At 30.4% G+C, this 19,320-nt stretch overlaps 1 protein-coding gene and 1 pseudogene across 2 annotated transcripts, besides 1 other annotated feature; both read left to right on the top strand.

The window, feature by feature from the left end:
• The first annotated feature begins 304 nt into the window (after positions 1-304).
• TVAGG3_0990990 lies at positions 305-1,815 on the top strand (annotated as a pseudogene). The gene has a single exon: positions 305-1,484. A coding segment is annotated over exon 1 (1,180 nt).
• A 77-nt stretch (positions 1,816-1,892) lies between these two features.
• On the top strand, positions 1,893-4,953 carry TVAGG3_0990980 (guanylate cyclase protein; the record flags this gene model as incomplete). The annotated part of the gene is made up of 1 exon (XM_001300133.2): positions 1,981-4,953. The coding sequence occupies one exon, from the start codon at positions 1,981-1,983 to the stop codon at positions 4,951-4,953; it is 2,973 nt and encodes a 990-aa protein (XP_001300134.2).
• A 755-nt stretch (positions 4,954-5,708) lies between these two features.
• Positions 5,709-5,738: a mobile genetic element.
• Between the last annotated feature and the right edge of the window lie 13,582 nt (positions 5,739-19,320).

The following is a 19,320-nucleotide window of genomic DNA, read 5'->3' as shown; positions in this document are numbered from 1 at the left end:
TTCAAAGAATACTGCTATCAGAATTAATAATTCCTCAATAATATTAATCACCTTTAAATTCTATCAACTCTCTTATTTTTACTTCTCCTAATTTTCAATTATCTTCTCAATTCAAACGATTAACAAAAAAATTCAATTATCTCAAAAATAAACTTTTTAAATTATATCAAATCAAAATCAGAAGTCCTTTTATCCACTATCTAGATCCAAATCATCAATTAATTTTCATATTGCGTGTAATATTAAGTTTCAATGCCTTTCAAAACTTATTGTCGATATTTTTAACAAAACAATTCATTTTTAGATGGAAGAGGTAACGTCCCAGACCTCTATCACATCAACTGACTTTGCCACATCATCCATCAGTAGATATGAAGGTCTAATTGATATTCCTCTGAATGAGCGTTTAATTGATGCACTTACTTCTTTGTTTAATTACTTTGATATTTATGCACCAAGGATGTCTTTCGTTTACAATATTGTTACATTCTTCAGGTTCCTGGAGTTACTTGGTGGCTTTTTCATGGCTGCTAATCTTAACTCTTTTGTGCCCGGAACATTCACTTTTAAAGTAATGAGCGTTCTTACTGTATTTTTCCATTTAATTCCACTACAATATAGAAGAGGTAACGGCTGGATTATTCTATACGTCGTTAATTCCTTACTCATTATATTTGGAATTTACCTTGTAGTTGTCGCTTTCAAGTTCAAAAAGTCATCAAAGGTATCGAACTTCTCAACAATTGCGCTTAGCATCTATTTAGCAATTGGTCCATTTCTTTTTGTCCCAATTTCAGCTCAATACTGCGGACAAATTTTATCAGGCTACATTTCCAAGGATGTTGCTACGGATGTTAAATCAAGCATAGCTGTTGCCACATCAGCCATTGCGATTCTTATGTGGATGTGGATTATCATCAAAGCCTATTCAATTTCATTGGTATTCAGACAAGTGTCATTCCAATCAATTGAAGGAGCTCCACAGACCAGGCTTTTGATCACAACAACTATTGTTACTTTTGCATCTGCTTTAACAACTAACTTTGGTTCATATCCTTCAGCAGCAATGATGATCCTTTCCATCTTCCTTTACATTTACTGTGCATCCACCGTCTTTGATTGTGGAACTTTCGTTAAGAAACGGGATCAAGTTATGGCTTTAGGTGGAAGTATCCTTGGTATACTTCTCTGTGCAGCAAACTTATATACTGTCTTTGCAGAGGAGCCATGGGGGCCATATTTCTTCGTCGGAGTCATTGGTCTTGGCTTAATCGTTTTTGTAGGTACTTACATCTTCATTAACCGTCGAATGAAAAACGATCTTAAGCTCTTAGATGAAATAGATGATACACAGGATATCACTATCTTGAAGAGTATCAGGAAGTGGAAGCAAATTTTACCAACTGGCTTCATGTACTGCCATCCAATATGCGTAAGCTTCAAAATATTCAAGCTTGCAGTACAGGAATGGAAGGACAACATAGCAGCTTGGGCACTTTATGCAAAATTTATCGCGATTTACCCAGAAGAAAACCTCCAGCTCTCATTTATTGCACAAAACGTTTCCCAGATGAAAACCAATGCAAAAATCGTCCAATCTGTTTTACTAAGCTCCACAGGATACATAATTAAGACAAGAGAAACCAAATTTACACAGCAACTCAAAAGTAAGATTTCCAAGCTCTCTAAAATGTTCAACAAGACTAAGAAACGTCTGAGAAACATTTGGGATCTTACGTTACAAGGAAACACTACCGAAATGGAAAAATTCGAAATACAAAAGATTCGGTAGAAGAATGCGAAGTAGAAATGAACCATTTGTTAATGCAATACCATAACAACAAATACGTGGCTCGCCAATACGTAATGTTCCTTAATGATATCAAAGGTGACCCAGTTGCTACCAAATCTGCCATAGATATACTTCAAAAGCTCTAGAGAGGTATTAGCGTTGCAGAAGATACAATTCATGAGCTTGGTATGATCGCATTTCCAACAATTCCAGATGTTTGTGTTGATACTGACATCCAGAAAATCGTAGAAGTCGAGTCACAAGCTGGACTTGACGATACACTCTTTGATGATACCGAAAACTATGAAGCTGTTGAAACAATTTACAAGCATATTCAGAATCACAAGATTCCTTCAATTCATTTTATCATTTGGACAACAGTTCTTGCAGAGCTCTTTGTAATCATTATTCCGCTTATCATTATGCTTGGTGTTTACTACGAATTTGCAGTTGTCTTAGAAGATCCAGTCAATTTCATGAAAGGTATTGCAGATACTCGTGATATCATTTGCATGCTCACAGCTTTCGCAGGCAGATACATTTTACAGAGTTTGGATGATCCATATGATCCATCAAAGAAGATTGAAATGGAAATTCCATTCCGAATTACATTAAATTGGGATGCTTTTGCTGGATACTCAAAAACAATTGATATCATTCGTTGGATTGCTCAAACAGTTTCAACAGCGAGTGAAGTTGTTAGTCCATTAAGAAATTACAAAGTAGGAGATCCGCATATAGAAAAAGTGAGAGATATTATGTTTACAAAGATCACAAATTATTCCTATTATTTGAACAATACATTTAAACATGATGTTCTTGCTTCAACAACAGATATCAGCTATCAACTTGCAGCAGTTATTGGAAGAATCACAGATCTTCCAGAGATCACAGTTGAAATTGCTAATGGAGCAGATTCATTAACAGCAAGAAACAATTGCCAAAATGCTTTGCTTCTTTTGAATCAAGCACTTCTTGAAATGATTGATTTCTTGAAGAAGAACAACAAATCATATCAATTGTACTTCGAGCTTACAATCATTTTAGCAATTGTTGCTTGTGCTATTATTTATCCAACTATTTATCTTTTACAGATCAAGAAACTTAGAAGAAACAGATATGAAGTCCTTTATGTTTTAACAACATTACCAAAGACAGTTATTTCATCAATTTCTGCTTCGTATACAAGCAGGAAGGGTGATGAAACAAAAACAATGACATCTTCATCCTCATCAAATGATATCGAATTGAACAAACAAGAAGAGAGTATCATTAAATTATTCTCCAGTATTTCCGATGGTTCATCAAAGGCATCAATTGAATTAGTTATTGGTTTCTGCATACTAGTGATCACAGTTTTGGGATGCTTGAGCTACTACGTTTCAATGCAAAGCTACATTTCTGCATCAGAGAATGTTGTTTATAACTGCCATCACATTAACTATCTCTTTGGTGCAAACTCCTATCTTTACAGTATCATGGCTTCTTTCTTCAAGATTTCAATGGCAATGTACCATCCAGCATTGAGACCATCAATTGTCAGCCTTGATGAGGAGATAGATAACATCAAAGAGAGAATTCCAATGTTAGTTTCATATTTCCAGATGATCAGATTAGGTGGTGAAGACAGAAGAGAAATTCCATTTAGTGAAATGCAACAATCTATCAATGATGCATCAAATGCTTTGACATGCTTCAATATCTTAGAGCCACCAACAAGACTTCAGGATTCTACCCATTGTTTGAGTGCAGCTCAGCAATTATACGTTGCAACAATGATTATGAAGAGATATTATGGCTTGATGACTGTTCCTAATCCATATTACATGAATCCATCACACCAGAACTTACCACAACTTTGGCAGATCGGTCCTGTTGAACTATACCTTACTTTCTTCTGGCATGCTGAAGAATCAATTGTTCCAATCATTGTAGAAAAGATTGGAAGCGAAGATTTCGAACAAAACTTCTATTCAGCAATGTTCATTATCTCAACATCATTTTTGTCTTTGATCATTATAGTAATGGCAGTGAAAGAAGATAAACTCCTTAAGTTCACATTGAAGCTATTCCTCAAATGTCCATCATCAGCAACATTAGGAAACCAACGTGTTATGGACTTGTTGATTGGCAACTACACATATAAAACACACGATGATCAATCACAGAAATCAGCCGAATTCACAAATGATGTCGTCAACAGGCTGAATGAAGTCATTATTGTCTGCCAAGATGAAACAGGAAAAGTCATCTCAGTCAATAACTCATTCGAAACAATGTTCGGCATCAAAGAAGACGAAATCAGAGATACACCAATTAAAGACTTCTTCAAATCAGGAAGATTCATTGCTGATGGAGAGATTGAGAAAGTTTTTACACAAGGACAGAAACTCATCTTCAAGAAGGATGACACAGAAAAAATCTATCTTGACTGGACAACATCAGTCATGAGTGGAAGAAGAATATACTCAGGAAGAGATGAAACACAAAACATGATGCACGAGAAGTTGATTGCTGATGAAAAGAAGAAATCAGACCAAATGTTGGCATCAATATTGCCACCAATGTTAGTCCAAAGAGTTCAAGCAGGTGAAAAGAACATCTCATTCTCAGTCCAATCAGCAACAGTCCTCTTCTTGGATGTTGTCGAATTCACACCATGGTGTGGCTCTCATGATGCACAGTATGTCATGAGAATGTTGAATATCATGTTCAAGGAATTCGATGCAATCACAAATGCACACAAGACAATGACAAAGATCAAATGCATTGGTGACTGTTACATGGCTGCTGGTGGTATCTTCGATGAAGTCAATCAGCCAGCAGTTCACGCTAAAGAAGTTGTCGACTTCGGCACACTAGTCATCAAGAAACTTCTCGAGATCGATGAACGCGAGAAAGAGAACTTGCGTATTCGTGTTGGTATCAACACAGGAGGACCAATTGTCGCCGGTGTCATTGGCACCGAGAAGCCGACATTCGAAATCCTTGGTCCGGCAATCAACATGGCACACGAGATGGAGAACAAAGGTGTCCCAATGAAAGTCCACATCAGCCGCCCAGTTTATGAACTTATCTATGGCCAACAGTTCGAAATCAAAGAACGTGGTGAAATTGATGTCAAAGGCGGAAAGATGTTCACTTATCTCGTAGAACCATAAGATTTTTTGTTTTCATTATTTTTTTTGTTTTTATTAAATCTAGATTATTATTAATATATTAAAAAGGGGTTTTACATGAGCTGCAAATCAAAGAACGTGGTGAAATTGATGTCAAAGGCGGAAAGATGTTCACTTATCTTGTTGAACCATAAGATTTTTTCTTATTACCCTATAATTCCTGGGTTGTCAATTTTTTGGGGGCCTATGGAGAAATTTACTTTATCAATAGCGCACCATAGATTCGAATCCAGAGCCTATAATTCTAGAAGTAGATGAAGGTACCCTAGAATAACTATGTGGTGTAGTTTTTATTGCTATTTAAGATATCACATAAAATATATTAATCAAATAATAAAAATTTCAATATAATTAAATAATTGTTATTTTTATATAGAGTAGATATTATTTCTATATTTAGAGAGAGAGGGTCAAAGTTGCTATTTGTCACTTTTCCACAAGAATATAATGGGGAAAAAGTTATCATATAGTTGATCTCATTCACTAAGGTGAGAGATGCATGTAGTGTAATGGGATAAACAGTGGGATTGCTGCTCTAAGTCCTAGGTTCGAGACACATTGGCTTCATTTTTCTCTTTTTTATTGACGTAAACTATTCAATTTTTGTGTTCTCCATTCAAATTTCAGAATTTTTTTTGCAGATTTCACGCTACATTCGAAGTTACCTTTTGTAACAACCACCACTGCCTACGAAAGACGAAAGTGTGTCACGATTTCACCCGGAAATCCGACGGTTGTTTAAGAGTATGCACTTTTGTCACCTACTCTATATTTAGATCGAATAAATAAATAGTAATATTCATCCATGATGATTTATTTTTCAATATTATACAATAAGAAATATATTTATAAGTTTTTTTTTGAAAAATGTTTAAAATTGAGAGATCAAAATTTCGATTTGTGAAAAGAAATCATAAATCAAATATGTCCTAATTTTTGTTTTTATTAGGGTATACATGTTTTATACTCGAAGTACGGTATGTTGTTGTTTTTTTATTCAATAATTAAAAACTTGCATACAGGTCGTAAGGTGTTGGAATATCGTACACAGAGGTTACGCACATGTCTAGGGCAACTATTTGTTATGAATGAGTGTATTTTAAAAGATTTGAAATATCATAAGATTGATCCAAAATGGCATTATAATAAATGTTTTTATCCAATGTTAATTATATTTTAAATAAAGTAATGCAAAATTAATGACTTTTGAAAATTGAGAGAGAGAACAAAAAATAGAGTTTTTAAGAAACTAAATGTTGAAATAGTTTGAGATATCAATAAAATTAACAGTGAAAAATATTAATCAGAATAAATACAAAAATTGGGTATTTTATTGAAAAAATATGTGAAAAAGAGTGAAGATCAACCGAAATTTTATATTAATATAAAGGATATAAAAGAAATGTGAACGTAAATAAATATAAATTAAAAGATATAATTAAAATTTTTAAATAATTGTATTTGTAAAGTAAACATGTTTTATTTATGGTTATATACGTGTTTGTTGTTCACTGAGCAACTTTGAGAAGAATCATTTGTGATTCTTGTCAAAGTTGAATCAAAGACAACAATTGATAGACAATTGTTGTCTTTGTGTACAACATTCACTTGAATTATAAACAATAACAAGTGTTTGTTGTTCACTGAGCAACTTTGAGAAGAATCATTTGTGATTCTTGTCAAAGTTGAATCAAAGACAACAATTGATAGACAATGGTTGTCTTTGTGATCAATAAACACGTGTTATTTATGTATATACATGTGTTTGTTGTTCACTGAGCAACTTTGAGAAGAATCATTTGTGATTCTTGTCAAAGTTGAATCAAAGACAACAATTGATAGACAATTGTTGTCTTTGTGTACAACATTCACTTGAATTATAAACAATAACAAGTGTTTGTTGTTCACTGAGCAACTTTGAGAAGAATCATTTGTGATTCTTGTCAAAGTTGAATCAAAGACAACAATTGATAGACAATTGTTGTCTTTGTGTACAACATTCACTTGAATTATAAACAATAACAAGTGTTTGTTGTTCACTGAGCAACTTTGAGAAGAATCATTTGTGATTCTTGTCAAAGTTGAATCAAAGACAACAATTGATAGACAATTGTTGTCTTTGTGTACAACATTCACTTGAATTATAAACAATAACAAGTGTTTGTTGTTCACTGAGCAACTTTGAGAAGAATCATTTGTGATTCTTGTCAAAGTTGAATCAAAGACAACAATTGATAGACAATTGTTGTCTTTGTGTACAACATTCACTTGAATTATAAACAATAACAAGTGTTTGTTGTTCACTGAGCAACTTTGAGAAGAATCATTTGTGATTCTTGTCAAAGTTGAATCAAAGACAACAATTGATAGACAATTGTTGTCTTTGTGTACAACATTCACTTGAATTATAAACAATAACAAGTGTTTGTTGTTCACTGAGCAACTTTGAGAAGAATCATTTGTGATTCTTGTCAAAGTTGAATCAAAGACAACAATTGATAGACAATTGTTGTCTTTGTGTACAACATTCACTTGAATTATAAACAATAACAAGTGTTTGTTGTTCACTGAGCAACTTTGAGAAGAATCATTTGTGATTCTTGTCAAAGTTGAATCAAAGACAACAATTGATAGACAATTGTTGTCTTTGTGTACAACATTCACTTGAATTATAAACAATAACAAGTGTTTGTTGTTCACTGAGCAACTTTGAGAAGAATCATTTGTGATTCTTGTCAAAGTTGAATCAAAGACAACAATTGATAGACAATTGTTGTCTTTGTGTACAACATTCACTTGAATTATAAACAATAACAAGTGTTTGTTGTTCACTGAGCAACTTTGAGAAGAATCATTTGTGATTCTTGTCAAAGTTGAATCAAAGACAACAATTGATAGACAATTGTTGTCTTTGTGTACAACATTCACTTGAATTATAAACAATAACAAGTGTTTGTTGTTCACTGAGCAACTTTGAGAAGAATCATTTGTGATTCTTGTCAAAGTTGAATCAAAGACAACAATTGATAGACAATGGTTGTCTTTGTGTATAAACACTTGAATTATATAACAAGTGTTTGTTGTTCACTGAGCAACTTTGAGAAGAATCATTTGTGATTCTTGTCAAAGTTGAATCAAAGACAACAATTGATAGACAATTGTTGTCTTTGTGTACAACATTCACTTGAATTATAAACAATAACAAGTGTTTGTTGTTCACTGAGCAACTTTGAGAAGAATCATTTGTGATTCTTGTCAAAGTTGAATCAAAGACAACAATTGATAGACAATTGTTGTCTTTGTGTACAACATTCACTTGAATTATAAACAATAACAAGTGTTTGTTGTTCACTGAGCAACTTTGAGAAGAATCATTTGTGATTCTTGTCAAAGTTGAATCAAATTTTTATTTATTTCATGTATTTCTTTTTTAATATCGATATTCCTATTATTATTCTACCGTTTATTAATAAAAATATTTCTTGCAAAACCTTAAAAATAAAATTTTGGATTCTTCCTTCTCATATACTGTACCCTTAGTTCTTTATTTTTAAAAATCTTATTTGGCGGTTACTCTCAATTTTCTCAATTTTCTGAGCAATGAATTTACTTTTTTATATCAAATTTTAATGAATATCAAATCTTATAAACAAGATGTTGAAAATATTGATATTGGTGATTGTGTCTCCAAGATACCATTTCCTGTTGACAAAATAGATGCATTTGACGAAAATATCCTTGTTTTTACCCGGATTGTTATTTATTACGACTTTAAAATTTTAGCATTAGAATCCGATGATACATATCTATGTTATTTTCAATGGCAAAACAAATCAACACATAATAAACAAAAGAAAATAGGTACATTATTGTATTCTTTAATGAATAACGAAATTTCACTAGTAGACTTTATAATGCAAGATCAACAGTTCTCTCTTAACCGTTACATATGGTGGTGTCTAGACCAAAGCGTTCCAGAATTCTTCAATCAGATACTTTTCATTGTTTTTACGCATTTCGATCAAGATTTTATCTTTTATAGCGGTCTTTTTTCAAATATTATTGATAATTATAATGATTACAATTCTAGCAAGAAAAATTTTTTCGTTCAGATAATTTGCTATTGTATCTTAAATTTCGAATTTTCACAGAACGATCAACAAATAATGTACCACTTTTTATTGGAGGAAGGACTACTTGAATCATTTAATAATAACAGTCTAAGATTTAAAATTGATTTATTGTTGGCTCTTGAAAAATGCTATTGCATATTCGGAAAGTATGATTTTATGCATGACAAAATTGAATTAATAGATTTATCATATGAGAGCCAATTATTCGAAGAAAATTGCCCAAATTTCTTAGAATACTTGATTGAATTAACAGATGAGGATGGTTCATAGAAGTTTATATGAGGATTTACTTTGAATAAATATAATTTTAATGAATTAAAAATTAATTTTATATATTTGGCTATTGTTATTATTTTTAGAGTATATGAGTTGGGGCAAAGTGAAACAAATTTTTGACATAAAAGAAAGTCTTTGAAGAGAGTTAAAGAGAAATTTTTAAAAGATTAAAAAAATAGCATATATAAAATTTAAGGATTTGATATGGTAAGGAGATATTATTTGTGACTGTCTCACAGAATGAGACGTTTCTCTACAATCTTCTTATTCCACATTAATTTTCTTCTCAAATCAAGTTTTTATAGTATACTAATTTTTATTATGAATATACTATAGAGGCATTACATACAAACACACCTATTCATCACAAAAATTCACCTAATCTTCCAATCTGTATGTTTTATCAATTGTTATCATTTCATATAATAACAATTTATATGTTTGACTAATCTAATTTCATATTTTCCTATTAAATACTAATTTACACAAAAATGGTTTTATCAAATCTTTATGAAGTTATTAAATTCCAGATTTATTGTTTTGCAAGCTAACTATAATATAGTGTGATAGCCTTATTGAACTTTGATCAAATACTCCTTCGTCCGTTAAAAATTAAGATGCGTTTAAAAAATCGGAAAAAAATTCTTTTGTTTTATTTTTAATTTTTCAACCGATAAAACTTTTTAGAAAAACTCCAAATTCCAAGAAATGCTTAGATTCAATATGAAGAACATATTCATACAGTCATTTCGTTTCAAATTTCAATTTTCAAATCGAACAAAGCTGCAAATTTGAATACTTTACAAAATTTTGAAACGTCTTTTCCCGAATGAATATTGAGTTTCAAGCCGGACAAGCTATAGCAAAACTGATCCTTATGACCCACTCTATCATTTTGGTTTTTTTTGCAAAACGTGGGTAAAATCCGTGTAAATGCTCAGATACATGTGGCCAATAATATTTGAATACTGACAGGTCCGGATATTAGGTTTAAATAGCTGATTTAATTCGAAATATGAAAAAAGATGAAATCTCAATGGAATATAGTAAATTAAGAATCAGTATGAATGGTTATATGATTTTGATAAAAGAAAACTGAATGAAATAGAACAAAATTTGAATCTCAGAATTTAAAAGTAAATAGAGAAGAAAAAGTGGCTTTAGGGGTTTTATGATAGGTTATTGTCGGGTATTAGAAGTGAACGTGTTGAAAAGAGATATTTAATTAATATGAGACAAAATTAAAACACGAAAAGTGCATAATGCACTCTTGTCGGTCGAAGTTCCGCAATCGTATTCTAATTGCGGAAGATTGTCTCATTCTGGAAGACATTGTCTATGCAAGTCTCCCAGAATGACACATTCATACACAATCTTCTTCTGATTGTGTATCTTTTGTCAACAAAGTGCAACAGTGCACTGTTATTGTGTGCTATGTGTCATTGTGGGAGACATTGTCTATGCAAGTCTCCCAGAATGACACATTCATACACAATCTTCAATTCTTGTTTTAATTTTGTCTCATATTAACTGAATATCTCTTTTCAACACGTTCACTTCTAATACCCGACAATAACCTATCATAAAACCCCTAAAGCCACTTTTTCTTCTCTATTTACTTTTAAATTCTGAGATTCAAATTTTGTTCTATTTCATTCAGTTTTCTTTTATCAAAATCATATAACCATTCATACTGATTCTTAATTTACTATATTCCATTGAGATTTCATCTTTTTTCATATTTCGAATTAAATCAGCTATTTAAACCTAATATCCGGACCTGTCAGTATTCAAATATTATTGGCCACATGTATCTGAGCATTTACACGGATTTTACCCACGTTTTGCAAAAAAAACCAAAATGATAGAGTGGGTCATAAGGATCAGTTTTGCTATAGCTTGTCCGGCTTGAAACTCAATATTCATTCGGGAAAAGACGTTTCAAAATTTTGTAAAGTATTCAAATTTGCAGCTTTGTTCGATTTGAAAATTGAAATTTGAAACGAAATGACTGTATGAATATGTTCTTCATATTGAATCTAAGCATTTCTTGGAATTTGGAGTTTTTCTAAAAAGTTTTATCGGTTGAAAAATTAAAAATAAAACAAAAGAATTTTTTTCCGATTTTTTAAACGCATCTTAATTTTTAACGGACGAAGGAGTATTTGATCAAAGTTCAATAAGGCTATCACACTATATTATAGTTGCTTGCAAAGTAAGCAATATAATCTGGAATTTAAGAATGATATAAAATTTGATAATATAATTTTTGTGTGATTAAGTATTTAATATGAAAACATTAAATTCATTAGGAATATTTAAATGCTGTTATGAAGGTAAAGGATAATAGTTGAGAAAACATAGATTAGAAAAATTTGCGAATGATTGTGAGGAATAAGTGTTTCAGTAGGTTGGGATTCGATACGTGTAATAGGAAGAAAATGAGGATAAGATTGAAATTGTATTTATGAATAGTTTTAATAGAGTGTAAGAACATTTGAGAAGAATGTGTCATTCTGGGAGACTTGCATAGACAATGTCTCCCACAATGACACATAGCACACAATAACAGTGCACTGTTGCACTTTGTTGACAAAAGATACACAATCAGAAGAAGATTGTGTATGAATGTGTCATTCTGGGAGACTTGCATAGACAATGTCTCCCACAATGACACATAGCACACAATAACAGTGCACTGTTGCACTTTGTTGACAAAAGATACACAATCAGAAGAAGATTGTGTATGAATGTGTCATTCTGGGAGACTTGCATAGACAATGTCTCCAAAATGACACATATAGATAAATAAAAGCATAATATGCTATTTTGTGTTTCAAAGTATTACAAAATGATTCTTCTCAAAGTTGCTCAGTGAACAACAAACACTTGTTATTGTTTATAATTCAAGTGAATGTTGTACACAAAGACAACAATTGTCTATCAATTGTTGTCTTTGATTCAACTTTGACAAGAATCACAAATGATTCTTCTCAAAGTTGCTCAGTGAACAACAAACACTTGTTATTGTTTATAATTCAAGTGAATGTTGTACACAAAGACAACAATTGTCTATCAATTGTTGTCTTTGATTCAACTTTGACAAGAATCACAAATGATTCTTCTCAAAGTTGCTCAGTGAACAACAAACACTTGTTATTGTTTATAATTCAAGTGAATGTTGTACACAAAGACAACAATTGTCTATCAATTGTTGTCTTTGATTCAACTTTGACAAGAATCACAAATGATTCTTCTCAAAGTTGCTCAGTGAACAACAAACACTTGTTATATAATAATAATGAATGTTGTACACAAAGACAACAATTGTCTATCAATTGTTGTCTTTGATTCAACTTTGACAAGAATCACAAATGATTCTTCTCAAAGTTGCTCAGTGAACAACAAACACTTGTTATTGTTTATAATTCAAGTGAATGTTGTACACAAAGACAACAATTGTCTATCAATTGTTGTCTTTGATTCAACTTTGACAAGAATCACAAATGATTCTTCTCAAAGTTGCTCAGTGAACAACAAACACTTGTTATTGTTTATAATTCAAGTGAATGTTGTACACAAAGACAACAATTGTCTATCAATTGTTGTCTTTGATTCAACTTTGACAAGAATCACAAATGATTCTTCTCAAAGTTGCTCAGTGAACAACAAACACTTGTTATTGTTTATAATTCAAGTGAATGTTGTACACAAAGACAACAATTGTCTATCAATTGTTGTCTTTGATTCAACTTTGACAAGAATCACAAATGATTCTTCTCAAAGTTGCTCAGTGAACAACAAACACTTGTTATTATTTATAATTCAAGTGAATTGTACAAAAGACAACAATTGTCTATCAATTGTTGTCTTTGATTCAACTTTGACAAGAATCACAAATGATTCTTCTCAAAGTTGCTCAGTGAACAACAAACACTTGTTATTGTTTATAATTCAAGTGAATGTTGTACACAAAGACAACAATTGTCTATCAATTGTTGTCTTTGATTCAACTTTGACAAGAATCACAAATGATTCTTCTCAAAGTTGCTCAGTGAACAACAAACACTTGTTATTGTTTATAATTCAAGTGAATGTTGTACACAAAGACAACAATTGTCTATCAATTGTTGTCTTTGATTCAACTTTGACAAGAATCACAAATGATTCTTCTCAAAGTTGCTCAGTGAACAACAAACACTTGTTATTGTTTATAATTCAAGTGAATGTTGTACACAAAGACAACAATTGTCTATCAATTGTTGTCTTTGATTCAACTTTGACAAGAATCACAAATGATTCTTCTCAAAGTTGCTCAGTGAACAACAAACACTTGTTATTGTTTATAATTCAAGTGAATGTTGTACACAAAGACAACAATTGTCTATCAATTGTTGTCTTTGATTCAACTTTGACAAGAATCACAAATGATTCTTCTCAAAGTTGCTCAGTGAACAACAAACACTTGTTATTGTTTATAATTCAAGTGAATGTTGTACACAAAGACAACAATTGTCTATCAATTGTTGTCTTTGATTCAACTTTGACAAGAATCACAAATGATTCTTCTCAAAGTTGCTCAGTGAACAACAAACACTTGTTATTGTTTATAATTCAAGTGAATGTTGTACACAAAGACAACAATTGTCTATCAATTGTTGTCTTTGATTCAACTTTGACAAGAATCACAAATGATTCTTCTCAAAGTTGCTCAGTGAACAACAAACACTTGTTATTGTTTATAATTCAAGTGAATGTTGTACACAAAGACAACAATTGTCTATCAATTGTTGTCTTTGATTCAACTTTGACAAGAATCACAAATGATTCTTCTCAAAGTTGCTCAGTGAACAACAAACACTTGTTATTGTTTATAATTCAAGTGAATGTTGTACACAAAGACAACAATTGTCTATCAATTGTTGTCTTTGATTCAACTTTGACAAGAATCACAAATGATTCTTCTCAAAGTTGCTCAGTGAACAACAAACACTTGTTATTGTTTATAATTCAAGTGAATGTTGTACACAAAGACAACAATTGTCTATCAATTGTTGTCTTTGATTCAACTTTGACAAGAATCACAAATGATTCTTCTCAAAGTTGCTCAGTGAACAACAAACACTTGTTATTGTTTATAATTCAAGTGAATGTTGTACACAAAGACAACAATTGTCTATCAATTGTTGTCTTTGATTCAACTTTGACAAGAATCACAAATGATTCTTCTCAAAGTTGCTCAGTGAACAACAAACACTTGTTATTGTTTATAATTCAAGTGAATGTTGTACACAAAGACAACAATTGTCTATCAATTGTTGTCTTTGATTCAACTTTGACAAGAATCACAAATGATTCTTCTCAAAGTTGCTCAGTGAACAACAAACACTTGTTATTGTTTATAATTCAAGTGAATGTTGTACACAAAGACAACAATTGTCTATCAATTGTTGTCTTTGATTCAACTTTGACAAGAATCACAAATGATTCTTCTCAAAGTTGCTCAGTGAACAACAAACACTTGTTATTGTTTATAATTCAAGTGAATGTTGTACACAAAGACAACAATTGTCTATCAATTGTTGTCTTTGATTCAACTTTGACAAGAATCACAAATGATTCTTCTCAAAGTTGCTCAGTGAACAACAAACACTTGTTATTGTTTATAATTCAAGTGAATGTTGTACACAAAGACAACAATTGTCTATCAATTGTTGTCTTTGATTCAACTTTGACAAGAATCACAAATGATTCTTCTCAAAGTTGCTCAGTGAACAACAAACACTTGTTATTGTTTATAATTCAAGTGAATGTTGTACACAAAGACAACAATTGTCTATCAATTGTTGTCTTTGATTCAACTTTGACAAGAATCACAAATGATTCTTCTCAAAGTTGCTCAGTGAACAACAAACACTTGTTATTGTTTATAATTCAAGTGAATGTTGTACACAAAGACAACAATTGTCTATCAATTGTTGTCTTTGATTCAACTTTGACAAGAATCACAAATGATTCTTCTCAAAGTTGCTCAGTGAACAACAAACACTTGTTATTGTTTATAATTCAAGTGAATGTTGTACACAAAGACAACAATTGTCTATCAATTGTTGTCTTTGATTCAACTTTGACAAGAATCACAAATGATTCTTCTCAAAGTTGCTCAGTGAACAACAAACACTTGTTATTGTTTATAATTCAAGTGAATGTTGTACACAAAGACAACAATTGTCTATCAATTGTTGTCTTTGATTCAACTTTGACAAGAATCACAAATGATTCTTCTCAAAGTTGCTCAGTGAACAACAAACACTTGTTATTGTTTATAATTCAAGTGAATGTTGTACACAAAGACAACAATTGTCTATCAATTGTTGTCTTTGATTCAACTTTGACAAGAATCACAAATGATTCTTCTCAAAGTTGCTCAGTGAACAACACCAATTAATTCTTTTTGATATTACACATTAAGCTAACCAACCACACCAGTCATTTTATTTATATAGCTTTTATCCGTAACATTTTTAAAGGATTTCAAATAATTTACTTTTTCAAATATTTACTAGTTAATATCTCAATCAATTTATCCTCTTATTTATATTTTTAAAAATTTTCATCTCCATCACCATTCAATTTGGAATCTCATTTTTAAAATATCTTAATATAATCAGAATTTTATTAGTAGGTTAAAATATTTGCGAATATTAATTATTAGGATCAAAGCTTTCATACGATTACATTAATTTTTTTAATCGAAATTCTATTTCATTACTACTCAATTTTAAATCATAGCAGCATTAATAGCTCATCTACTTATATTCCATCATAATGTTGCATGCTAAGTTCGGTCAACGATAGAAATTGAGTGGAAATTAATCGTCGAGGAAGTACGATTATGTAAAGTAAAAAATGTTGTGGGATTTTTAATATTATATATATTTTATAATAAAAATTTTTTGAGTCATTTTAAGAAGCACATATAATTTTTTGAATTTAAAAATTAAAGTAGTGTCAAACGAATTTATCACTTAATTTAATACTCAGATTTCTTAAAATTAAAGAAAAAAAGGTTTTCTGAGAACTTTTGAGAATGGTTTTCAAATTCCATTATTGAAAATATATAGGTATTGTATGAAATTCAAACTCTATATTTATTAAAATTTAAATTTTTAATAAAATAACTTTTCAGAGGAATATGATTTTGAATGGTTGATTAATAAGTATAAAAATGTCTACGATTTTAAGGAGGGAATTGTTCCTTATGAGGTATACATCATAACTATATACCTCATAAGGAACAATTCCCTCTTGATAGCTGGGAAACTTTCTCTGAATAACTTATCATTTGGAGAAAGTTTCCCAGCTATCTATTAGAAACTAAAGGCTGTGAGGCACTAATATATAATCAGTGCCTCATAGCCTTTAGTTTGTTATTAAAAACGAGAAAACTTGTTCGAAATGATAAACAATTTCGAACAAGTTTTCTCGTTTTAAGGAGGGAATTGTTCCTTATGAGGTATACATCATAACTATATACCTCATAAGGAACAATTCCCTCTTGATATCCTGGATATTTTTGAATATATTTTTTTAATTAAAGTTCTCAAAAGTATTATCAAAAGTGATTTTTTAAAAATATCTCCAATTAATTAACTAATTAAAAGTATTATATTTTTAAAATTAAATAGTTTTTCAATTTTTTTGAAGGAATTGAGATACTTCCCACGACAATAAAATTGAGAGGTTTACATTATGACTGATCTTAGCATGCAACAATAATGTTATTTTATTCAATTTTTATATATCAAATTTCTGTCGCAAAATCTTTAAAATTGTTATATTTTCTTACAACACGGTTAATATAGTATTCTCCTTAACTTGTTTAAATGCAATTTTGCAATATTTGGAAATGATCAAAATATCCTAATGTAAACGTTTGCTCTTAGAATTCAGTGTCATAGTCGATTGTTTCTAACAAATTAATCTTTTTTGCATTGATTTTCGAAGTATTGCATTTTCATTACGGCCAAATCTGCTCTCTTTCATTAGATTGATAGCTCACAATAGTTCTTGTAATCAGAGAGGAAATATCTTACGAAATATACCTCTAAATTTCACTTTATAGATAAATGTTATATTTTTCCGTTACTCGATTATTGTCCAATAAAACCACAATCATATTAAACTTTGTCCAAAATAAACAATAAAGAATAGTTTTTAAGTTTCTTAAACGGTTTATGAAGGTTCATATTTAATCGATTTTTTTATTTTCAATTCATGTATCTATAGTTCGTTAGTCTATCATCCCTTCATAAATTATCTGCAAAGAATTTTGTAGAATCTCAACTCTGTGAGGAACTACAATAAATTGAAAAGTCATTTTGTGATATCAAAATCCAATATATTATTCTTTCTAATACATATTAATAATATCTTGAGATGTAGTACACTATATATATACTTTCAAAAATCTTATATGTTTATTAGTTATTGAGATAGAAGCGATTTAATTCTTTGAAAATCGACGAAAAGTGCCATATTCATAAAATTATAGGGTATTTGTGTTTTTATTAAATCTAGATTATTAATATTCAAAAAAAATTAGATAATACATTAAAAGAATAATATTTACTCAATAACGAGTTAGTTAGCTAATTTTAGATAGGATAAAATATAAGTATTTCGGATAATGAAAAATAAAGTATCGTATTAAACTAGATTTTTCTTGTATAGTTATATTTAGTTTTTCAATGGATATGTAATTAATAACTCCAAATGTTGTATTATCCGATATTGCATTTGTACCTTCCATGTGAACATAAACCGACTTTTCACCAAAAAATTGTTTACATGATTCTGATAAAATCGTTTTACTAGATATATACAAATGACTAATATTGGGAAATGCATTTTGAAAAGAAGTTTCAATATTAAACTTTCCATGTATAAAAATATTCATTGGTTCACTAATTAACTCAAAAAGATTGTTCCCAATTTTGATATTATTGTAGTTGCCTAGGAAAGTTATATTTTTTAACGCAGACTTAAAAAAGGCTTGATCGCCTAAATATTTGATTTTTCCTGGTATTGTGATGCTTGTTAATAAATAACAGTATTGAAATGCATTATTTCCAATTGATATTACATTTTCTGGAATTGAAATGCTCGATAATAAATAACATCCGGAAAATACATATGTATCTATACTTATAAGACTTTTTGGAAGTAAAACTTTTACTATAGTATTGCAGCAATCAAACGTGCTTCCTTTTATTTCAGTTATTTTATCAGGAATGATAATGCTTGTTAATAATGTACAATCTGAAAAAGCATTCATCCCAATGGCTAGAATATCATTATGAAGTTGAATAGATGTAATTTTTGAATAATAAAAGCAATAATCAGAAATATTTGTTACATAGCTAGGTACAATATAAGAACCTGAATAAGAAGGAAGAACTCTATATAAAGTTGAGTTTTCTATTCCTGCGAACAGAGTATCAGAAAATAGCTCAAAATTTGGATTTTCTGGGTCAACGGTTATATTTGTTAATAAACAAAAAGCAAAAGCTCTTGAATCTATATATTTTAGATATTTTGGAATATAGATGGAAGAAATCCGTGTCTTATCAAAACAATCGAGTCCTATTCTTTCTAACTTTGAATTTACTGAAATATTAATAGTTTTTAGACCGCAATGATCGAATGCCATAGAAGAAATATTCACTACAGAATCCGGTATTTGTATTGATTCAAGTTTGGAATCGGAACTAAAGCAATAAATTCCTATACTTGAAATGTTTGGGGGGAGTATTACAATTTTCAAGTTTCCACAGCCAGCAAAAACATCTAATTCAAGTAATGTAAGCCTTTTACATTCACTGAGATTAGCGGATTCGAGACTTGAGCCAGAAAAACTAGATCTGCCAATACTAACAAT

This window comes from Trichomonas vaginalis, chromosome I, assembly GCF_026262505.1.
Source record: "Trichomonas vaginalis G3 chromosome I, whole genome shotgun sequence".
Taxonomy (NCBI): domain Eukaryota; phylum Parabasalia; order Trichomonadida; family Trichomonadidae; genus Trichomonas; species Trichomonas vaginalis.
This window is presented reverse-complemented; position numbering and strand designations above follow the sequence as displayed.